The 23,492-nt window shown below is 44.7% G+C and overlaps 1 protein-coding gene across 4 annotated transcripts in view; it reads right to left on the reverse strand.

Annotated features, from left to right (window-relative positions):
* Positions 1–23,492, reverse strand: part of TRIM24 (tripartite motif containing 24) — a 120,462-nt gene that overhangs the window by 27,397 nt on the left and 69,573 nt on the right. For all 4 annotated transcript variants that reach the window (XM_075939513.2, XM_075939521.2, XM_075939505.2 and 1 more), the window contains 4 exons: positions 22,879–23,025; positions 19,941–20,058; positions 12,603–12,868; positions 2,950–3,117 (listed from right to left, as the gene is read on the reverse strand). In XM_075939513.2, the coding sequence (XP_075795628.1) occupies positions 2,950–3,117; positions 12,603–12,868; positions 19,941–20,058; positions 22,879–23,025 (699 nt within the window). The remainder of the gene's footprint in view (positions 1–2,949; positions 3,118–12,602; positions 12,869–19,940; positions 20,059–22,878; positions 23,026–23,492) is intronic.

Below are 23,492 nucleotides of genomic sequence, written 5' to 3' on the forward strand. Positions count from 1 at the left end.
TATGAGTTTTAAAATTATTTTTTCTTTCTGATAACCTGTATTAGTATTTACATGTGCGAACATATACAATATTGCAGAGGGATAGTGAAATAAATGCACTACCAACAGTGGGCTGAATGGGAAAAGCTGCTCCTATATATTCGGTACTGTAAATTAGGTACTTTTATTTAAGTGGACAGCAGAATGATGTTGGAATTTTTAAAATGATTTAATGGGACTTGTAAAACCACCTTGATCTTCTCTTTCATACAACTCACGTGAGTGAGGTAGACATGGCACTATTATTCCATTTCTTAGGTCACAGAGCAGTGTTTCATTCATTTCTATGGTGGCAAAATGCTCTTTCTAAAGCCTTAAATCATGTACAGGCAGTCCCCGGGTTACGTACAAGATAGGGACTGTAGGTTTGTTCTTAAGTTGAATCTGTATGCAAGTTGGAACTGGCGTCCAGATTCAGCCGCTGCTGAAACTGACCAGCGGCTGACTACAGGAAGCCCGAGGCAGAGTTGCTCTGCCCCGGGCTTCCTGGAATCAGCCTCTGATCAATTTCAACAGGCTGACTCTGGACGCCAGTTCCGACTTACATACAGATTCAACTTAAGAACCCCAGGCGTCCCCAAGTCAGCTGCTGCTGAAACTGATCAGCGGCTGATTCCAGGAAGCCTGGGGCAGAGCAACTCTGCCTCGGGCTTCCTGTAGTCAGCGCTGGTCAGTTTCAGCAGCGGCTGACTTGGGGACATCTGGGGCAGAGCAGCTGGGGTGCTGCCGGGTTGGTCCAGTAGCGCCCAGAGCGGCGCTGCGGGACCAACCGGCAGCGCCCCAGCTGCTCTACCACAGGTGTCCGGAGAAAAGCCTGGTCTGCTGGGGGTGGGGTGGGGTGGGGGCTTACTAACTGCGCCCCTCTCCCCCCAGCAGACCAGGGAGACGCAGGCGGCGGACCAAGACGCACCGCGGTCCCGCTGCCCGGGTCCTCCGCGGCTTTGCTCCGCGTCTCCCTGGTCTGCTGGAGACCAGCAGACCAGGGAGACTGGGAGCAAAGCCTCTGAGGATGCTGGCAGCGGGACAGCCGCGGCGCCTCTGGGCTGTCCGCTGCCCATGTGCTCCCCGGCTTTGCTTCCCGTCTCCCTGGTCTGCTGGCGACCCTACTCCCCCACTCACCCCATTTTGCTGCTATTTTTGTTTTGCAGCCCGAGTCAGTGTTTTTTTTTTCTCAAGAAGTTTTCTGCTATTATGTGGGGTGAGGCCCTTCTCAAGAATCAAAAAGGGAGCGTGATGCCCAAAAGTTTGGGAACCACTGCTCTAAAACCTAATGACAGCTACAGTTTTATCACCAGGCACTTCCCTGTTTACTGATGCTATGAAAGATATAAAATAAAGCAATCATTTAAATGAGGAGTGGGGAACGTTTATTGGGTCGGGGGCTGCTGACCCCCAGGCTAGATGATTTTGTGTGCTCCAGCCCCATGATAGGACAGTGCAGGAGCTGGGGTGTCACTGCAAGCACCCCAATGCTGGGGAGCCCCAAGCCTTGGGGGCCAGATCCAGGCATTCCCCACCCCAATTTAAACCATAATACACTTAGGCTACACATCAACACTACACAACTTAAAAGAGCTGCACTGCAGCAGTGCTTGTAGTGAAGATGCTCTAAGCCACTGGTCCTCAACCTTTTTATGACCAAGATCACTTTCTGAAATTAAAGGGAAAATGAAGATACACCTGTCCCTTTCCTTGAAGTCTCACTCCTTCCCCAAAGCCCCACCCTGCTCACTCAATTCCCTCATCCTCCACAGCTCATTCTTCCCCACTCACTTTTACTGGACTGGGCCAAGGGGTCGGAGTTTGGAAGGGGGATTGGGATACAGAAGGGGATGTGGAGTGCTGGTTGGGGAGGGTGGCACTCAGGTTTAGGGCAGAGGATTGAGGAGCTGAAGGGGGTATGGATGCTGGCCTTGTGGTGGTCAGGGCTGGGACAGGTGCTTAGTGTACAGAAGGGGGTTCATGGTGCAGGAGGTGTCAGGGCTGGGGAAGGAGCTTAGGGTGCTGTCTCAGAGGAGGGTCAGGGTTGGGGCAGGGGAATGGGGTGCTGACTTTAGGTGCGGGTCAGGGCTGGGGCTTGGGTTGTAGGAGGGGATATAGGGTGCTGGCTATGGAAAGGGGGGGGGGCTGGCTCACAGCCTCCCTCCAGGTGGCACTTACCATGCATGGCTCCTGCTTAATAATGCAGCGAAGCTAAGGCAGGCTCCTTGCCTGCCCTGCCTCATGCAGAAACTCCTGCCCCTCAGTTCCTGTCCAAACACATGAACCACGCTGGCTGCTTCTGGGAATGGGCCAGCAGTGTGTGGGTGAGACAAGCAGGAAGCCTGCTAATCCTAATAGAGTGGTAGCCTCCCTAGGACTGACCAGTCATTCACCTTGCTCTAAGTGAAGGGGAGAGAGCTCTCCCACTGACTTAGTAACTACTGCCTCCGCGAGAGGCAGCAAAGATAGTGCTGTCTACATCAGTGCTTAGATCAGTAAAACTAACATTGCTCACAGGTAGGATTTATTCACACCCTGAAAACAATGTTATACTGAAGTTACATGTTGTGTAGACAAAGTCTAACACTTCCTCTAGTCAAAGCAGTTGGAATGGACTTGACAATTAACTTGTTTAAAAAAATATCAGGTATCTTGTCATTGACAGATGACTGGTATTCAACCTGTGGGTTGCTTGCGACCAAATCACGACATACCTATACATAAGATATCCTTTGGGCCATATATGGAATTATATATTGTATGCATTCAGCCCACACTGGTAAATAGGTTGAAACTACTGGATTACATGGTAGTATAGTAATATATTTACTGTAAAGCCACCCTGGAAAAGTAATGAATGTAAGTTATAAAATGAATAGTCATAGGATTCCGTTTTTATTTTTGGGTTGGTGAGTGGAGAATATTTACCTGTTTAATAGCTTGCTGTGCCAAGAATGCCATCTGTAATGGGTTGGGCTTTATTGTTAGTCTTGGTATATTCTGGTTTGGGGGAAATCTCATTTGTTGTGCAGGAAGAACTGGCCCATTAGAGTTTGGATTGTGATTCTGAAAGTTAATCAAGCGTGGAGGTGGTTGCTGGAAGAGACAGACAAAAATCCTCAGTAAGCTGTCTGAGGACTGACACCAAACAAACAAAAAAAAAACCCCACACCCCTTTCCTCAACGTCCAATTTCAAACTTCTAAAATACATGACATAGTACTAAATCATTCACTCAAATGTAGGATGAAATCAGTTCTCAGCATTGATGCATCTTGACAAGTAAAATATTATTCTATCTGAACTAATCACTGAGGCAAATTATGTAATTATGTGGTAAGAGGAGGTTACTTATCTCTAACTAGAAGCTCTTCTGTATTCCACTGTGGGTTATGCAAGAGCACCAAGTGCTTGGAACCAAAGAATTTGAAAGCACTGTCAATTGGTCTGCATATGCATCCTAGCTCATTTTGCGCTTCTGACTGAGGGGGATAAAGAGTGGAGTAGACCAACCCCCTCTCCAATTCCTTCTCTACCACAAATCAGTTAAGATTCAAAGCAGAGAGGAAGGAGGACAGAGTGGAATATAGATAAGGACCATGCATCTCAAAAAACTTCCAGCTACACATAAGTAACCCTAAGAAGAAGAGGAGGAGGTAATGGTCCCTATTGCATTTCACTGTGAGTGACTGACAGACACTCAGTACCTAAGTAGGAAGAGGGTTCAAGGATGTAGATGGCAGGGCTGAGCAGAGCTCCACCCTCTCAAAGCAGAAATATCCTTCCTCAATGCATGTTGTCTTGCAAATGTGTGAATGGAGCCCCATGTGGTTGCTTTACAGATGTCTAGGAGGGATCCCTGTTGAAGATATGTCATGGTAAGAACATTTATGGAAAAAAGGGACATGGATCAAGTAGCTAAAGGCTCAAAGTGGGGCCTCATGAGTAGAGAGAGAACAAAGCTTAGATCTCACTAGAGAAAAAGGTTTCTGAAGTGGTGGGAAGGTTCTTATTAGGCATTTCCAGAATCTACCGGTCAGTGAATGTGTGAAAGTGGATGGCACATGTTGATCATTGCCAATTGAATTACAAGAGAGTTGGCAGACAAACCTGGTGTCTTCAAAGACAGAATACAGTGCAAAAAGATTGGGAGAATAGCCTCTGGAAGGATGCCTCTTTCATGTGCTCAAGAAGAGAAGTGCTTCCATTTAGCTAGGTAGAATTTTTTAATAGACTCGTTTCTACTCTATGGTTGTGGAGTATGAACATTCTCAGGATGATACCCATCCAAATACAGAGGCCTGATGGAGGTGGACATGAATCAGGATGCCTGAACTTGTTACTCCACTGGGACAGGAACTTGAAGAACAATGGGAGAATGACTAGAAGTTGGGATGACATGTACAAGATTGGGATAATCAGAACTGCCTGGGCCAGAAGGGACAATCAGGATGACTATGTACCGTCCTCCTGGGATTCTGTATAGAAAATTTACAGCAGGAACAGTATTGGAGGGAAGGAATAAATGAACTGGTCCAAATAGGGAAGAAGCAGATTGTCACCCTAGGATGACCTAATGCTCCTCTGGTGCAATAAATAAGTAGTGCATTTCCTGGTTGTTTCAGAAGCAAACAGTTCCCTGACTGGAATTAGAGAGAAGAAATATTGTGTAGTACCAACTGGTGAAGCTCCTGCTTCTGATCAATGATGAAATGTCTGCCGAAGGAATCTGTAAGCACATATTGCTTCCACAAAAGGTAGGCTATGGTTATGGTGATTTGATTGCTGATACTCCAGTTCCAAAGGCTGACCACTTCTCTTCAGAGGGAGACTGATTTTGCTCCTCTTTGCCTGTTGATGTAGAAGACAGCTGTAATGTTGTTTGACGCATGGACATGGTGACTATAAAGAGAATGAAGAGATTGCTCACAACTCCAGGATCTTGACATGCATTCTGGACTCTGGAGATATGCAAGCAGTTGTACTGTGTGTCTGTTCATATTGTCCTCCCAATCTAATAAGGAGGCATCAGTAATAATGGTCCTGTCTTCAGAGAAAGGGAGAAAAAAACATCTGATGATTTGTCCACCATAGCAGATAAGGTGCTACCGTGGGCTGCCACTGCATCATGAAATTTGTGGAATGGCAGCTTGGGAAGTATACCAACTGCAGTCATATTTGAAACTAATGAAGGGGACGTAAGTGCATAAAGGAAGGTTACTCACCTTGTGCAGTAACTGGAGTTCTTCAAGATGTATCCCTGTGGGTGCTCCACTTAGGTGTGTCAGCGCCGCTGTACATATGGCCTGGAGATCTTTGGTAGCAGTCCCCCAGCCACCGGAGCATGCTGCGCTATTGTGTAATCACTCAGAATGACAGTTACACACACGTTGGTGGCCATTCCCTCCGTTCCGTCTCTACACTGGACTGTGTTAGCCCGGAGCAGAGGGTGGGTATGGAGCACCTACAAGGAAACACCTCAAAGAGCTCCAGTTACTGCACCAAGTGAGTCATCTTCCTTTCTTCTTCGAGGGTTGCCGTGGGTGCTCTACTTAGGTGGCTATGCAATAGTGTTCCTGCTTGGTGGTGGGTGATCTGTGATGCAGGACTGGATGTTGGACAGGACCGTACGTCCATATCTAGTGCCTGAGTCCTGAAAGGTCTGAATTGCATAATGTTGTGCAAAAGTATTGGCCGAAGCCCATGTTGCTGCTCTGCAAATGACATTTATGGGAAGACACCTGAGGAAAGCAGTTGTGGTAGATATTGCTCTCGTGGAGTGCACCTGTGTAAATGTCGGTGGCCGTCTGTTTTTCTGGGAATAAGCCAACTGTACACATGTAGAAATCCATTTGGATATTCTCTGCTTGGAGACAGGTTGACCTCTGGACCTGTTCACGCAGGACACGAATAGTCTGGGTGCTCTTTGAAAGTCTTTTGTATGTTCCAGGTAAAAGGCTAATGACCTGCGTACATCCAGCGTGTGCAGCGTTGCCTGGTAGCTGTCCTCATGTGGTTTCAGGAAGAACATAGGTAGGTATATCGGTTCATTACAATGGAATGAGGTAGGTATCTTGTGGAGGATTTTCAGGTGGGTTCTAAGGACAACCATGCCCTTGTGGAATATGGTGTATGGTGGGTCTGCCATAAGTGCTGCTATCTCTCCCACTCTCCTGGCTGATGTTATTGCAACGAGAAAGGCTACCTTCATTAATAGGTATAGAAACAAGCATGTTCCAAGTGACTAGAAAGGCCGTCTCAGGATTGAATCCAGCATGAGGTTCAAGTCCTATGATGGCACTGGATCTCTATGTGGTGGGTACAGGTTTTATATCCCTTTGCGAAATCTCTTAATGCACGGGAGGGAAAAAATGGAATACCCTTGTATGGGTGGGTGAATTGCTGATGGAACTAATTGATAGTCCTCTGTCCTGCAGGTGAAGGATATATTTCAATATGTCTGACATCCCCACCTTGTGTGGATCCCATGCTCAAGTCAAATTCCGGGCTGCAAATCTGGCCCACTTCTGCAGGTAAGTTTCTCTCGGAGTGGGTCTCCTGGAGTTAATTAGGATATGTCTGACCTTTTGAGACAAGGTTAACTCCTGTGTGAGAGCCAACAAGCATCCAGGCTCACAGGTTTAGTTTATGTATCCTGAGGTGTGGTATACATCACTTGTCCTGAGTCAAAAGAGCTTGTGCCCGGAGAAACTTGTACAGCTGATGTGTGCGGAGTTGGAGTATGGCAGAGTACCAAATTTGTCTAGCCAATTGGGAGATACAAGTATGACTCTTGCTCCCTTCTTTTTTTTAATCTTTATTGCCATTTGAAGTATGAGAGAGATAAGTGGAAATGCGTATGCCAGTGGGAAGTCCCAGTGTATTGCAAATACATCGCAGTCCAATGCCTGCCCTGGAACAATACCGGGGGGCACTTGGAATTGATGTGCATTGCAAACAAGTCTACAATCAGGTATTCCCATTTCCTGAAAAGGTTGTTTATGATGAATTTGTTGACCCCCCATTTGTGTTTCTGTAATTGTCCGATGAGGGCATCTGCTAGTACATTGTTCTTGCCCGGCAAATGCATTGTTGTAGGTGTGACTTTTTGTATAATACAACATCGCCATAGTTTCGTTGCTTCTGCACATAGGCTACGAGACCTCCCTTCCCCTCTGGCCGGTTTATGTAATACGTTGTTGTGACATTGTCCGACATTATCCTCATGTGTGTCTCGTATGTGTGGAAGTAGTTGAGCACATGCCCTCACTGCTCTGAATTCCAACACACTGATGTAAAGAAAGGACTCTTCATGTGTCCATTGTCCCTATAATACAGGCCTGGGCAATATATGGCCTATGGGCCAGATCCAGCCCTCCAAGCCACCAGATCTGGCCCGCGGAGGCAGCAGGGAGCCCCAGGCAGGCTTCCCCGCAGCCCCGCGCAGAAACATGGCTGCAGGGCTCCATTTTTGTTTTAAAACTGGAGGAGAGGGGGGAAGTTTTAGGAGCTGCCCTGCCCCTAGCACATTCCCACTGGCTGGTTTCTGTCAGAAACCAGCCAATGGGAGCTGCCTGTTAGAATAACAAGCAGCTAAGAAGAATCATGCCACTTGTCCTGGGCTCAGTTATTCATGAAGCACATGGCCAGACAGGCTGGCTGGGAAACATTTTAAGCTCTGCGAGCAGGCAGATTAATTTGGCAGCTGATAAGCAAGTCTCTTAGCCACAGCCTGCTTCTGGAACCCCAACCTTTCTTGCCCCAACTCTCTGCCTCCTCTCCCCCTCAACAAACCCAAAACTTCTGTCCCCCTCTTACACCAATCTCCTGCCCCAGATCACAATCCCCTCCTACCGAAGATCACATTCCAAACCCCTGCACTAGGTCACAACTGCCTGCTTCATCTCAACTCCCTCTCAGACTCCAGTCCCTTACCCCAAGCTGCCTTCTGCACCCGTCCTCCATTCCAGAACCCACATCTCCTCCAGTAATATAATGAAAGAGTGCGGCCCTCAACCACTTTCCAAAATCTTGGAGAGGCCCCCATCAAAAACTGCCTACCCTGCTGTAATATCACACTCCCCATGTGGGTTCTTCATCCCAGCAGGGACACGTCTGTCATGATAATGACAGATGGCATCTGAAATGGAAGTCCTATGCAGACATTGTTTATGTCTGTCCACCAATTTAGAGTGGTTTTGACCTGGCCAGGCACATGGAGCATCTTGTGGAGTGGATTGTGCCTGGAGCAGTACACAGAGTGTAGCCATGCCCGGAAAGGCCTCATATGTAGACGAGCATTCGGGACCACAAACATAGACGCTTCCATGTGTCCTAGTGTTTGCAGGCATGTATGTGCCATGGTGTGTGTGCAACTCTGTACGGATACGATCAAGATGTGCTTATCCAACCATCTGTGGGTTGGCAGTGAGGCTATACCCTGAGTGCAGTCCAACTGTACTCCTATAAACTCCAGTGTCTGGGTAGAAGCGAGGGTGCACTTTTCCAAATTTAGTAAGAGCCTGAGCATGTCGAATAATGCTCCTGTTGACTCCAATAATTGTTCCGTTCATCACAGGTGGATGCCATAATCAAGCAATTGTCGAGGTAGGGAAAAACGTTTGTTTTCTTTGCAGGTGTGTGGCTACCACGGACAGAACTTTGGAAAATATTCTGGGTGCCGTAAACAGCCCAAAGGGGAGCACCCTATACTAATAGTGTAAGTCCTTGATGGTGAACCTGAGGAATCATCTGTGAGCTGGGTGGATGAAAATATACATCCTTGAGGTTGAGGGTAGCTAGCCATGCTCCTTTCTCCAAGGCAAGTATGATCTTTGCCAGCATGACCATACTGAGTCATTGATACTTGCCAAACTGGTTGAGTCCATGTAGACCCAATATGGGCCTCTACCTCCCCCAACCCTCGATTTCTTGACTGTTAGAAAGTATCGGGAATAAAATCCCCTTCCTCTGAAGTAGTTGGGTACCTCCTCTATGGTGCCTAGTTTTAGATGCTGCTGCGCTTCTTCCAGGAGGACCAATTCATGAGGGGGTCCCTGAAGAGTGATGGAAAAGGGGGTGGGTTGGTAGAACTGCTGTGAATGGTATGCAGTATCCGGTTCATATTATTTCTAGGACCCATTGGTCTGAGGTGATGGTTTTCCATGCCAAGTAGAATGCAGAGAATCTATTTCCAAATAGTTGTTTGCTTGGTTGTACCTGCCCTGGAGAACCGGGGGCTTTTGAACCCTCAACCCAAACCTCAAATTTGCTGACGTGAGGTGGGCACCTGGGTCAAGAATTGCTCATTTGACTGTCTTCGTTGAGTTTATCTTATACGCCTTTTGCTCTCATAGGATCTTTGTTGTTGTGTATACCCTAATGTTCTGAACTTCTGGTTATAATGTTTGTATTGTTTCCTCTTGGTTCCGGGCAGCTGTATCCCATGTGTGCATAGCGTTGCCCTGGACTCCTTCAATGTGTGGAGAGCTGAGTTTGTTGCCTCTGCAAAGAGCTTCTCACCCTCGAATGGGAGATCCTCAATGTTTGATTGAATCTCCCTGGGGAACCCTGACAGCTGCAGCCATGACATCCATCTCAGCACTACTGCAGATGCTGTTGATCTGGCCACTGTGTCCGCTTCATCTAGTGCTGCCTGTAGAGCTGTTCGAGAAATCAGTGAGCCTTCTCTGATATTCGATTCGAACTGCTCCCTCACATCTTCTGGTACAAAAGGAATTGAATGATTCAACCGTGTTGTGCGAGTATTTTGTTAGTAGAGCCACAAAATTCGCAATTTTCAGCTGGAGGGAGGCTGAGGAGTAGGCTTTCTTCCCCATAGCATCTAGCCTTTTTGTCTCTTTATGACAACTTGGTGTTCTGGGGTACTGTTGTTGCTTCCCCCTCTGGTTGGCTGCTTTGACCACTATTGAATTAGGGGAAGGGTGAGAGAAGAGGAATTCAACTCCTGTAGGGATGACGTAATACTTCTTATTTAGTTTTTTCGATATTGGAGGCACCGATGCTGGGGTTTTCCAGATGGACTTAGCTGGATCAATCAAGGCTTTGTTCACCGGTAAAACCAGTCTGGTATGTTGAGGTAAGCTGAGTATGCTTGTGAGTTCATGTTTGTTCTGTGTTATGTCTGAGGGTTTTATGGCAAGTGTGTCTGCTACCCTCCTAAACAGGCCTTGGAACCTTTTGAAGACATCCCCTCTGACTGGTGACGCCGGGAGACTGTGTTCCTCCATCATGGAATAGGAAGTATTGGGGGAAGGGGGGGGGAGGGGGGAGACAGAGAAAGCCTGTGTTGCCTCCTCCATATGACTCACTGTCATGGTCGGTTTGGTTCCAGTCTGCTCGTTTTCGGGTGTCAGCTGACTGTGCCCCAGGGACCTGCATAGTGCATTGAAACTGCTGGGTTCGGTAAGGCGCCCATGGGTCCCAATAAGCTCATTGCAGGGGCATCAGTGGGGGCATTCACTGTGCCACTTGCCATTTCTGCCTTTGCTGTTGTAGTGGTTCCGCATATAGAGGGACTCTGTGCTGGTCCTTTGACTGTTCCTCCTCGTCACTAAATCTGGCAGGATGTTTGTGATGCTGGTGTCGAGGAGAACAGGGAACCCCTAGCCCATGGTGTGCCATTGGTACCAAATAGTGGTGAGCATGGTACCAAACCTACTGCGAGGTCCGCCTCTGTCATGAACCTCTGTACAGGAATATGAAGAGGCATTGATGTATAGTTCCATATAGCTGCCCGTGTCAGTACTATTGGCGCTTTGAAGTGCGCCAGTACCGGCTGTACCAAGCGTTTGTTCAAGCGCGTTATTCCTCTGCTCTATGCTTCATATTAGGGTCACAGCTTTTCTTTAAGTCAGATCCCCTGTCCCGTTTTTGGGAGCCCTGCCTAGTGGCATTCTTATCAGCTTCCTTTGTCTTTTTGTTTGCTAGAGGCTGAGGCTCAGAGGGGGACCAGGCGCGTTTCACGCTTTACTCTGGGTCCTGCTCTCTAGCATGTCTCTGCGAAGGAGAGCTCTTCCTGCCTCTGTGTCTGTCTGTGAGCCATGTTGTGGTCCAAGAATAGTAGTCTTCTTTGTAGGTCTCTCGCCTTCTTAGAGTGTGGGGCAAGTTTTTGACAGTGCGGGCAGTGACTGACAGTATGGTCTTGCCCTAGGCAGCGCAGACACTGCTCGTGTCCATCTGCTGCTGCGATTGTTATTCCGCACCCAGTGCACCTTTTAAAGACCAGTGGTATGGGCATGACAGGTTTTCCTCTGTTTATACTGTCTTTTGGGTGAGCGGGATATGGCAGAAGCGCTCATGCGCCACTTCGCCTGCTTTTCTATCTGCTGGTATCCTCCCTCCCCCCCCCATCTCATTCCATTCAATGCTGTTAGGGAGACTGACTAAGTGCGACCGATACCAGCAGCAGTTGAGAAGGAACTGAGGAAATGGCCACCGGGGCATATGTAACTGTCATTCTGAGCAATTACACAATACTGGCGGCTGGGGGACTGCTACCAAAGATCTCCAGGCCGTGTGCACAGCAGCACTGACACACCTAAGTGGAGCATCCACGGGGACCCTCAAAGAAGGTGGCCATATTACCTAGGAGAGACAGAGAAGTCTTGACTGGTACTTATAGATTACTCGTGATGTAAGTTCTGTTACTGTTCACAGTCTGGAACCTGTCCTTGAGCAGGTATGCTCTTGTAGTAATAGAATTTAAGGTTGCCCTGTGAAGTTAAGAGATTCTATGGCAGTGAAAACAGATTTTTCAGCCTTTATGTAGATTCTCAGTGAGGAGAGGATGGGTAGCATTGGGGAAGCTGATGCACAGGCTTCTTGGCGGGACTTCGCTGAAAGGTGCCAGTCAAGGTCGGGGGGGGAGGGGGGGGAAGGACAGACAATAATGTGTGATATGGGCTGCTAATATTGTGAATATTTTGATGAACACTCTGTGGGCAATTGCTATTCTGAAGACGAGTACTCTGTACTGAAAATGGATAGAACCCACGATGAATTTGGGAAAGCAGCTGTGGGCAGGATGAGTATCTATGTGAAAGTACGTATCTTTCATATTGAGATCCATGAACTCCAGGCCTGTTCCTAAAGATCAGTTTGTTGCTGCCGATGTGGAATGGACATGATCAAGTACTCGAAGAAGAACTTAAAGTTCTGATCTGGACCACGCGATGGTGAGAAGGAACTGAAGAGACAGTTGGCCCACACAATCCATTACCTTTTGAAGGGGTAAGTTGAGCCAGTGCACATGTACAAATCAACAGAGGCTGCTTTCAAATTCTCTGGCTCCAAGTGCATCTGTAATCCACAGTGGACAATAACAGGGACCATATCTCAAAGAAAAGTTTTTTTTATAATGCTCAGATATTTGTAGAGTTGCAGGCAGTGAGGTCTTGAAAAAGTGCTGTCAAGTCATACAATTTGGACTTCCCTATGCTTATAATATGTACTAAAGACAGCTGCGCCAATGAAATAATGTCTCTAGAAGTTACCTTGTTGTAATTCTACAAGAACAAATTCATCAAGACATGTCTTCTCTCTGGAGCAATGTTAGTTTACCTGGTGAGAAGCAGGAGTGGGCTGCACGGGCCCTGGAATTCTTGGATTTGGCATCCCCATTGGGCCTGCCCTGCGTTGAGCCTGCTGCCTCTGAGCCATGACCTGCTGCTGCATGTGCTGGAGTCGTAGTTGAGCTAAACTTATCTGTGTTGGGAACTTAGAAAGTTGGTTTGAAGGTAAGCCACTTTGTGGCTGTAAATTTGGTTCCATCACAGGGCTCTTGGGAATGTGTGGTGGGGTTTCTTTATCTTCAATTACCAAAGAACCTGGTTAAAAATAAAAATATGTTTTAAAACATTCAACTTATTGCTCAGGAGATCTGCAAGTTCTCATAATTTCCCTCTCTTTATGCCATTAGGTTCACCATTCCTGATTGCATTTTAAAGAATGGATAAACAACGAGGGCCCTTCCATTACACTGAAGTTACATGTTATTTAACTCGTTGAACTGAGAACTTTAAAATGCTTTTTTTAAAAAGATATATTCTAAATAGAGTTAAGTTATTTAGTAACATCCCATTAGCCTATTACCACATTGTCAATTTAGCTAGTATTCTAGCCAACACACAACTGCAGGCCTGAGTTTCTTCATTTACAAGAACTTCTACACAACATGACATATGGGGCAAAGTGTACCCTGGTGAACCTTCATACTGAAGATTTGACTCTTGAAGACTTCAACTTCTGAAAGTGTGTAAAATACTGGAGACCCACCAAAAGGAGCCTGTGCTACATTATGATTCGTGAAGCCATGCAAACAGACTGAAACACGCAGGCTTCCACATGGAATTCCTATTTCCATTTCATTAAGAACATGAGAATGGCCATACTGGGTCAGACCAAAGGTCTATCTAGCCCAGTACCCTGTCTGCTGATGGTGGCCAATACCAGATGCCCTAGAGGGAGGGAACACAACAGGTAATCCTCACATGTTCCCTCTCCTGTCATCCATTTCCAGACAAACAAGAGGCTAGGGATACCATTCCTACCCATCCTGGCTAATAGCCATTGATGGACCTAACCTCCATGAATCTATCTAGCTCTTTTTTGAACCCTGTTAAAGTCCTCGTCTTCATAACATCCTCTGGCAAGGAGTTCCACAGTTTGACTGTACACTGATTGAAGAAAAACTTCCTTTTTTTTTTGTTTAAATCCTGCTGCCTATTAATTGCATTTGGTGACACCTAGTTTTTATATTCTGGGAATAAGTAAATAACTTTTTGATTCACTTTTAATCTCTCTTCCTATGGGACCCGTTCCAAACCCCATATCATTTTTGTTGCCCTTTTCTGAACTTTTTCCAATGCCAATATATCTTTTTTGAGATGAGGCGACCACATCTGCATGTAGTAGTCAAGATGTGGGCGTATCATGGTTTTAATACAGAAACAATAATATATTCGCTGTCTTATTCTCTATCCCTTTTTTAATGATTCCTAACATTCTATTTGCTTTTTTGACTGCCACTGCACACAGAGTGGATGTTTTCAGAAATATCCACAATGACTTCAAGATCTATCTCTGAGTAGTTATCGGAAAATTAGTCCCCATCATATTGTATGTATAGTTGAGATTATTTTTTCCAATGTGCATTACTTTACATTTATTAACATTACATTTCATTTGCCATTTTGTTGCCCAATCATTTAGTTTGGTGAGATCTTTTTTAAGCTCTTCACAGTCTGCTTCGGTCTTAACTATCTTGAGCAGTTTGGTATCATTTGCAAATGTTGCCACCTCACTGTTTACCCCTTTCTCTAGATCATTTACAAATAAATTGAATAGGATTGGTCCCAGGACAGACCTTTGGAGGACCCCACTCGTTACCTCTCTCCACTCTGAAAACTTACCATTTATTCCTACCTTTTGTTTCCTGTCTTTTAATCAGATATCAATCCATGAAAGGACCTTCCCTCTTATCCCATGATAACTTACTTTACTTAAATCTTTGGTGAGGGACCTTATCAAAGGCTTTCTGGAAATCTAAGTATACTATATCCACTGTTTCCCCCCTTGTACACATGTTTGTTGACCCCCTCAAAGAACTCTAGTAGATTAGTAAGGCATGACTTCCCTTTACAGAAATCATGCTGACTTTCCCTCAACAAATTACGTTCATTTATGTGTCTGACAATTTTATTCTTTACTATAGTTTCAACTAATTTGCCCGGTATGGACATTAGCCTTACTGGTCTGTAATTGCCAGGTTCACCTTTAGAGCCCTTTTTTAAATATTGGTGTCACGTTATCTATCTTCCAGTCATTAGGTACAGAAGCTGATTTAACTGTGGTTTGTAATATCCTTTAAGAGTTCTGCAATTTCCCATTTGAGTTCTGAAAGAACTCTTAGGTGATGGCCATCTGCACCTGGTGACTTGTTACTGTTAAGTTTATCAATTTGTTTCAAAACTTCCTCTAATGACACCTCAGTCTGGGACAAATCCTCGGATTTGTCACCTAAAGAATGGCTCAGGTTTGGGGATCTCCCTAATATTCTCAGCCGTGAAGACTGAAGCAAAGAATTCATTTAGCTTCTCCGCTACGACATTATCTTTGAGGGCTCCTTTAACATCTCGATCATCCAAGGGCCCCACTGGTTGTTTAACAGGCTTCCCGCTTCTGATGTACTTAAACATTTTACTATTACTTTTTGAGTTTTTGGCTAGCTGTTCTTCAAACTAGTTTTTGGCTTTTCTTATTATATTTTTACACTTAGTTTGACCACATTTATGCTCCTTTCTATTTTTCTCACTAGGATTTGACATCCACTTTTAAAAAGATGTCTGTTTTTAACCTCTCACTGCTTCTTTTACTTGGTTATTAAGCCACAGTGGCACTTCTTTGGTTCTCTTACGTTTAAGTTGGGCCTCTATTATGGTTTCTTTGAAAATTATCTTCTCGGACCCACAATTCATCATAAGGAAGAAAAGGTTTACTGGAAATAAAAGAAAAACAGCTTCTTTTATACCTTCACAGACTCATTACTCACATGGCTGGAGGGATCACCCCTGAAGAAAAATACAGACAACTCTTTTGAAATCACTTTTCCAAAAATAGGTAGAGGCAGGGAAGGAAAAAACAAACAGTTATTAACTTGTTCTGTAATAACTGTTCTTCAAAATGTGTTGCACATATCCATTCCACTTCAGGTGGGTGGGTATTCAGTGTATTGGCCATATGATGCTATAAAGCAGAGGTGAGGAGACTAAAGCCCAAGGGCCAGATGTGGTCCCCAGCTTGCCTGGATCTGGCCCCTAGGGCTCAGGGCTCCTCCCCCACAGCATTGGGGAACCCGTGCTGGCACTGCAGCACCCACTGCCCCCGGCCTGATTGATTTTCTGTGGGTCAGCAGCCCCCAACCCAAAAAAGGTTACCCACCCCTGCTATAAAGGGTGGAGCCATTGTCCTGTTGTCCACCAAATGATGGAATGGACATGTCCAACAAATCTCAAATAGTGACAAAATAGATTAGCAAAAATTTGTTCTTTGAGTGATTATACATATCCATTCCGCTTCAGGTGACAAGCAATTCAATCTGGAGGAGTACTGTGTCTGAATTATTGTAGGACACGTCCAAATCTGGCATCATCTCTAGACTGTTGGGGGTGGTGTACTAAGAAGCAGAAGTACATATTTATGAGCAAGTTGAGGCATGACAAATGTCCAATATAGGCACGTGAGCTAAAAATGCTGCAGTAGCCATGTGAGCTCTCACTGAACATGCCAACACCTTGTCAGGCAGAGTTACATTGGCTAGGACAGTGATGGGTAACCTGAGGCTCTTTACTGTTGCCCCACATAGAACCCTGAACAGGCCAATGTGCAAGGCTGCCAGGTTCTGCTGGTTTTCGTCCACTTAGGTTTCTTTCCCTACCAGTATTACTAAAGTGACACACACGTGAAGTGAGATATGTGCTAACTGCATACATTTACTGTGAAAGCCATGCACTCCCTCTGCATTCAAAAGCGCTACTATGGTTCAGTCAAGATGCCCTACACATTCTAGGTGTGCAAGTGCACTTAGCAAAACTACCCTATCCCAGGTGACCATCTTGGTTGCAACAATCTTATGGCCCACTGAGATGAAGGAGGGCCACTCATGCAGCCCATCCACTAACCTAAGATTGCCCATCACTGGGCAAGGACATCATAAAAATGTATACAGGAGGAAATCCATGAGGAGGTTCTGAGGTGAGACTAGAAGACCCCCTCATCCTGTGTATGACTGCGACGAATACTTGTGAAGATGACTTAAAACAATTTAGTACTGTCCAAGTAGAATGCTAACACTCTCCTAAGCATCCAATATGTAGAGTCTCTTATCTGTATCAGCATAGGGCTTAGGAAAGAAAGCAGTAAGCTGCTGAATGACTGGTGCAAACATGAGAAAACACTTTGGATGAGGGCACAGGTCTATCTTGTCCTTGTAGAGGATTATATACAGTGGACCAAGTAGAACTCTCAGTTCCCCTACTCGACAGTTCCCTCAATAAAGAGATCACCACCAAAACAAAAATTAAAAAAAATCTACCTTCAATGAGAGATGGAGCAACAAATAGGTAGTCAAAGGTTCAAATGGAGCACCCATTAGTTTTACTAAAACTAGATTTAAGTCCTAAGAAGGAGTAGGATAGGAATATTAAATTGCATGTAACTATGTAGCCGACAAACATTTTGTTGGTTAGAGTGTTACCCAATGAGCAGTTCTGCACTAAGAATACCTAAGGAGCCAGCAGGTAGGCAGGCTGCCTCGGTCCTAGCTCATGCTAGATCCTGGCAACTACCCAGGCTGTGGCTCTGCATTAAATGTACCTCAGGGGTCGGTGGGCAGGCAGGCTGGCTAAATCCCAACTTGTGCCGAATCCTGGCAGATACTCCCTCTGCAGCTGTGCACTAAAAGTATCTAGGAGCCCACTGGGGGATGGAGAGGCATAAAAGTGTACAAATAATCCCACTGTTCAGTCCTTTTAGCTGTAGGAGGTATGAAAGATGGAGTTTCCTACAACACTTTAGTGAGCTCTGAAATAGCCACATTTATGGGAACTGCCACTTATGAAGGCCCTACAGACCTCATGGTATCAACCAACCGGGTGAGCTCTCTTGAACTACTTTCACTTGTATGTCTAATAAAGACGACACATTTGAGAAGGTTATGTTGAGATGTTTCCTCAATTGTCAGTATACCTGTGCAGGCTCAGCAAATCACGCAGCACAGCATACACCTGATGTAGTGATGGCACTGGAACCATTTCTTGGTACTGCTGAGTCAAAGATGGGGTCTCCTCACAGGTCAATCACAAGGCTGGAATCTGAACACGAGTCAGTGACTCTGCCTGAAGTACTATTTGCTACAAGTAGTGCATTTGTATCAAGCACGTGTTTACTCTCCTTCCCAGCATGTGTGCTAGACTTCAGTGCCATAGACCTCAATCTCCTGGGCACAGAGTCCATTGATGCCAGCTTACAATGCCTCCTCTTCGGTATCAGAGAAGGAGATCTGCATCAAACTCTGCAAAGACAGGCAATCACTCCTAACTGAAGGAGACTTGCTTAGTGCATATTCTGAAAGGGGATGCTAGCAGAGTGGTTGAAGGGCTGCCTGCATAAGGTGCTTTAGTCAGATGTCCCTGTCCTTTTTAATTCTGGCCTTAAAGTTCCTGCAGATTTGGTACCTGTCTGATGTGAGGCATCTGGAGTGAGAGTCACTGCCTGGAACTGATTACTTGCAAGCATTACAAGACCTGAATCCCAGGGACTCAGGTATGTCTCAGCATCAGGCATTAATATCCCAGTGGTGGAAACCAAGAGCAAACTAAGTATCCCAGCACAAGGAAACTTAATGGAACAAAGTCCTGCTAAGACAAGCTATTAAAGTTCCCACTATATACAAGACTAAGAAAGGGGAACACTTGAAACAACAAGGTAAAGGGTTCTGACAAACACTGCAGACACTAAGAATGAACTGAGGGTGGTCAGGGACAGCTTTGCCCTTTACATCATAGCACAGCAGCTTGAGACAGCAGAAGGTGCATGCATCAACCACAGTAGCAGGAATGGCAGGGGTTTCCCAAATCATGAGCTGCAGCTAGCAGAAACAGAAGATGCCAGCCCCAAGAGCTGTTGAGGAGGAAGCTCCAAGCTTGGTGTCTGGAGGTGCAGCAAGAATCACAAGGAGCAAGATAAAAGCTCAGAACCTAGACTACCCCAGCTGCAGGGAACAGAAGTCTGTAGCTCAGCAGGAGCTGCTGGGGGAGGAATTTCTGAGCTTGGTTTCCCAGAGCCACGGATGGGAGAGTGGGGACCAAAAGCCTGGAACCCAGGTCACAGGCTGCTGTAACAGAGAAACTCTCTCATTTTTGTGTTGCCTCTGGAGGTGGGTCTGATCTCCCCACCAAAAGCAGCCATTCATGGGAAGGACAACTTCTGTCCCACCCCAGCATGTCCACTAGCAGCCCCGGGCTCTCAGCAGCAGGAGAGATCAGATTTCACAGGGAAGGGCTGATTTCATAGTCCAAGATGTGTTTTTTGTGCCCATGAAATTGGTAGGGCCCTAGTTATAATGCCAGCCAAAATTCCTGACATGTACGTCCAAAGCCACTCTCCAAAAGAATAGAGACATCGACAAAAAATGCAGACATTGAAAAAACATGGGTGGCATGACAATTATCAAATTCCTCAAGATACAGACTCTATAGTCTCTAATTCCTGCTCTTAGTCTAATGGCAGCATAGGAATTGCCCTGCTAAGTACCACAATCATACTCAATAGGCTATTCACAAAGCTCCTTATCATAGGATGTACAAGCAGAGACATAGCCCGTAGGCATATCACCAGTTTGAAAGTAGGAATCAAGCCTGCCTAGAGAGTGTGGTATACTGGAGGTTCTCAATCTTTGCTTGCTCTATGAGCTCAAATCTATTAACACTATGCCAGAAAGAACAGTAAGCAAAAGCTACAGAGCTAGGAAGAAGTACTCAACTCCAACAGAAAACTATTACTCAAAATATTACTGTTTTCTGTACTTGATACATTTTCATTGTAGTTTTCTTGCCCCCTCCCCCTTGTTTTTTTATCTCATCTTCCCACTTCAGTGCTTACGCCTCTGTGCAGTCAGCTAAATCTAGTTTGGCACTGCCTGCCTGTAACAGCATCTAATATGGAGTCAGATCAGATACACATTTTAGAGTAATTTCTGTCCAGCAACAGAAAATGTATTAAAGCACACATGAGAAATATACTGAATGATATATCTAGGAAGCCATTCAGCTGACAAAATATTTTTAGTGATACCAATAGTTTCTAAAGACGTTGATAAAACAAACAGGAGCTACATCATACCTAGATTGAAAATATTTTGAGCCCAGAAGCTAGGATCACAATGAAACTGGACAGTGGTGCTAGTCACTGGTGAAGCATCACATCTTGCACGAAGGAGATACCGCAGACGATATGTAATCTAGAACAGGAAAAACATCTTGTACAAAACATTGTCTTCTAGGAAAAAACACTGATTAATTGTACTACTTTCTCACAAGACATGGGTTTAAAGTTTTAGCATCTGAGCAAATTGTCTTGCATAGAAGCTTACACAAACAACTAAAAGCAAGGGATTTCACTTCCCCACTATTCCCTCCCAAAATATTTTTCAATACTCAAACTACAATGTAAAATAAATCAATTTTTTCTAGCTGTAGAGCTAAGTAGTCACCCCCAGATGAGCGACCCAACATATTTGCTAATAAACTTTTTGTTCTTTATGCGATCATTCTTGTCTGAAAGTCCTCTATTCTCACTTCTGTGTCAGATCATGCTAGTCTCATTAGAAAGGATGTTTTCAAAATAAAATTCTATTTTGCTCTCCTCCGCAATAGACAAAAGAATATAAAGGAATTCTCTGAAATGCTCCAATATCTAAGAGCTTGTTTAAGCTCTTATGTTTCCTTTCCAACTGGATGAAACTAAGAGAAGAATACTACAGGTCAGACTATTAAAATTTCAAGCTTTATTAAGAAGGAAGTGTGGGGGGCGGGGGGGGGGGGGGGGAAGTGAAAGAAAACATAAGCAATGGCTGACATGTTAATTCAAGTACTAATTATACCATAATACAGACATAACTTCAGAGAGGCAAAAGATAGTCAACTCAACCCACATACTATTCTTTTTGGAGTCTATCTAAAAAAAAAAATTCTTTTGAAGATGCTTCTTAAGCTCATACTATTTGGTTCCCCATTACCACTGACATGGACTACACACTGAATAAATATATGTACTCTTAGTTTTCTAATCTTTAGGTAGGTCAGTTAAAAAATTCCTAACTAGTGTGAAAATGCATGAAAATATGTATTTTAAAATGGAATGTTTAAAGCTGTAATTACTACACTTTAAATGCAGACAATGGAGGATTCCTACAGATGCTGACAGTAACTGGGGTATTATATCACAGGATTGCTTCATTTTTAGTTCATGTTCATTTGAGAATTTTTAAACTGCCTCTGGCATACCTGGCTCTGCTCATGACTTTTTCTATTCATTAGATGACTAAAACTGTTGGTTTTTGCAACTGTTCACAATAGGCTAACAGTGTTTTTCTCATGCCAGAAATCTAGGTCGGTATGTGCAGGGCTCACCAAGTGGCGGTGAGCCCCGCTCGCCAGCTGTGCGGTTCTGCGAGCTGCGCATGCGCAGATCGCGTGACGTCGGCTGTGCTAGTTTGTAATCTGCTCGCCACGGATGAGTAGATTACATGATTTGTCGAGCCCTGGGTATGTGGATGTCATCATGCAACTTATTCAGCCCATTTCTTTTTCTGCACTGTGGACAGGGTTTCCTAGTAGTAATCTGTATAAATTAAGTTGGCTAGGTTCTGCTTCTTTCCACCTCTGTATCCTATATCCCATAGTACACAACCTCTTACATGTATACATGTACTTCCTCTGGAGGAGATTTGAGAGGGCACAGAATAGTCAGAAATCCAACTTCCAAATTTCTTTGTATTTGGCAGAAGCTGGGCACTTAACTTCCTTTGTACTTTGGACATCTCCTTCTAACATCTTGCTGAGTTATAAGGGATAGTTGCTCAGAATGCACTGATACAATCATGGTTAGGAACATTTCAGTGGTTACACGTTTATATGCGAGGGGTGGTGGTGGCTCCCCATGTACCAGCTCCCATGGAGCCGCTTTCCCCCACTTAAAACCCAGTTCCCTGCAAGCACCAGTTCCCACATGCCCCCTCTGCGCTGCTGCCTCTGATACCTCTGTTCTCATCGGTCAACTGTTTACACTTTCACATCCCTAGTAAATGCCCATGGCTCTATTTTTTAAAAAACAATAATTGTATTTGTAAGGAGGACCTGATTATCTTTAGACTTTGGTTTTAATATTAAATAGTTTGGCTTTAGTATAGATCAACCTTTGGTATGACTACTTCAAACCATCAGGTACTTAAGTGCATACTTTCAAGTCTGAAGCCAAGGTCTTAGAACCTTTCAATGGCAAGTGATATTGGCTGTAGGGGAGCTAACATATTCATCTTACATTAAAAAGCTGCATCTATATGTTTGGATCACCTCATGCTTGAGCTGAAAAACTTGTGCTAATAATAGGAGCATGTATACACAAAGACATATTTCATCCTAAACAGGTTAACAGTAGAATTTCACACACTTCTACAGAATCTCTATCTCTGTAGAAGGGGGAGGGGACGGAATAAAAAGTCTAAGTTTTATCATCGTCCTCAACTGTGCCATTGTAGTAAAACAAACAAACAAAACCACATTACACACTTGTGCTGCAATATGCAGAAATAATCAATAAGGGTACGTCTAGACTACCGGGTTTTGTCGACAGAAGTTTTGTCGACAGTATCTGTCGACAAAACTTCCGTCGACAAAGAGCGTCCAGACACATTGAGTACTGTTGACAAAGCAAGCTGCTTTGTCGACAGAACCCTGTAGTCTAGACGCAACCCTACAGGCAATAACACCTTCTGTCGACAGAACTCTGTCGACAGAAGGTGTTATGCCTCGTAAAATGAGGTATACCAGCGTCGACAAAACTGCTGAGTTCTGTCGACGTTATGTCGACAGAACTCAGCAGTAGTGTAGACGCTGGTATAGTTTTGTCGACAAAAGTCCACTTTTGTCGACAAAACTCAGTAGTCTAGACACACCCCTAAGATTCATTCTTTGGTTTTACTTAAGACACAGAAAATTCACTTATTTGATTTAACTATGGCTCCTCAGCAACTAAGGAATACGGTCCTTCCTAGCCTTACCAGTCGTTTGCTATACAATAATGCTGTACTGCTACCACAGGAAACTGCCCATTTGGAAAAATTCATGACATGTTCCAGCTGTTTAGAAAGACCTGCCACTTCCTGTTGCTGCTGCAGAAGTTTAATCCGATGGTCTTTTGATAGACTCTGCAAGAGGAAATAACTTTTAGTGAAAATTTCAATTTATGGCAGAAACATATTAGCTCTCACTTGTTAATCCACAGACATGCTAATCTTCAAAAATACCAAGTAGTTTCACCTCATTTTTCAGTACAGATTATAAAAATGATTATATACTCTGAAAAGTGAATGTAAACTGATACATTATTACTCAAAAGACCATCCAACTGTGTGTATTCAGATTCTCATATTCCCTCGTTAGCGACAGAAAGAGAAGGTTCTTCACGTTTTTATTTTGTAGTAGTGTTTAGATAGGAGAGGCCAGACTGTGGCATCTAACCTCAGTTTTCCTGCATCATTCAAAGATCTGTGACTTCACTGCACAGCCTAACTTCTTTTGCTTGGTTATGAGGGAGAGCAGCCTTGATTTGTGAAAACTCAGTACAAACAGGAATTCAAAGTTACTGGAAAAGTAAATTGCTATTGTGTGAAAT

The sequence above is a fragment of the Pelodiscus sinensis genome, chromosome 1 (assembly GCF_052426305.1).
Source record: "Pelodiscus sinensis isolate ZL-2025 chromosome 1, ASM5242630v1, whole genome shotgun sequence".
In the NCBI taxonomy this organism is placed as follows: Eukaryota; Metazoa; Chordata; order Testudines; family Trionychidae; genus Pelodiscus; species Pelodiscus sinensis.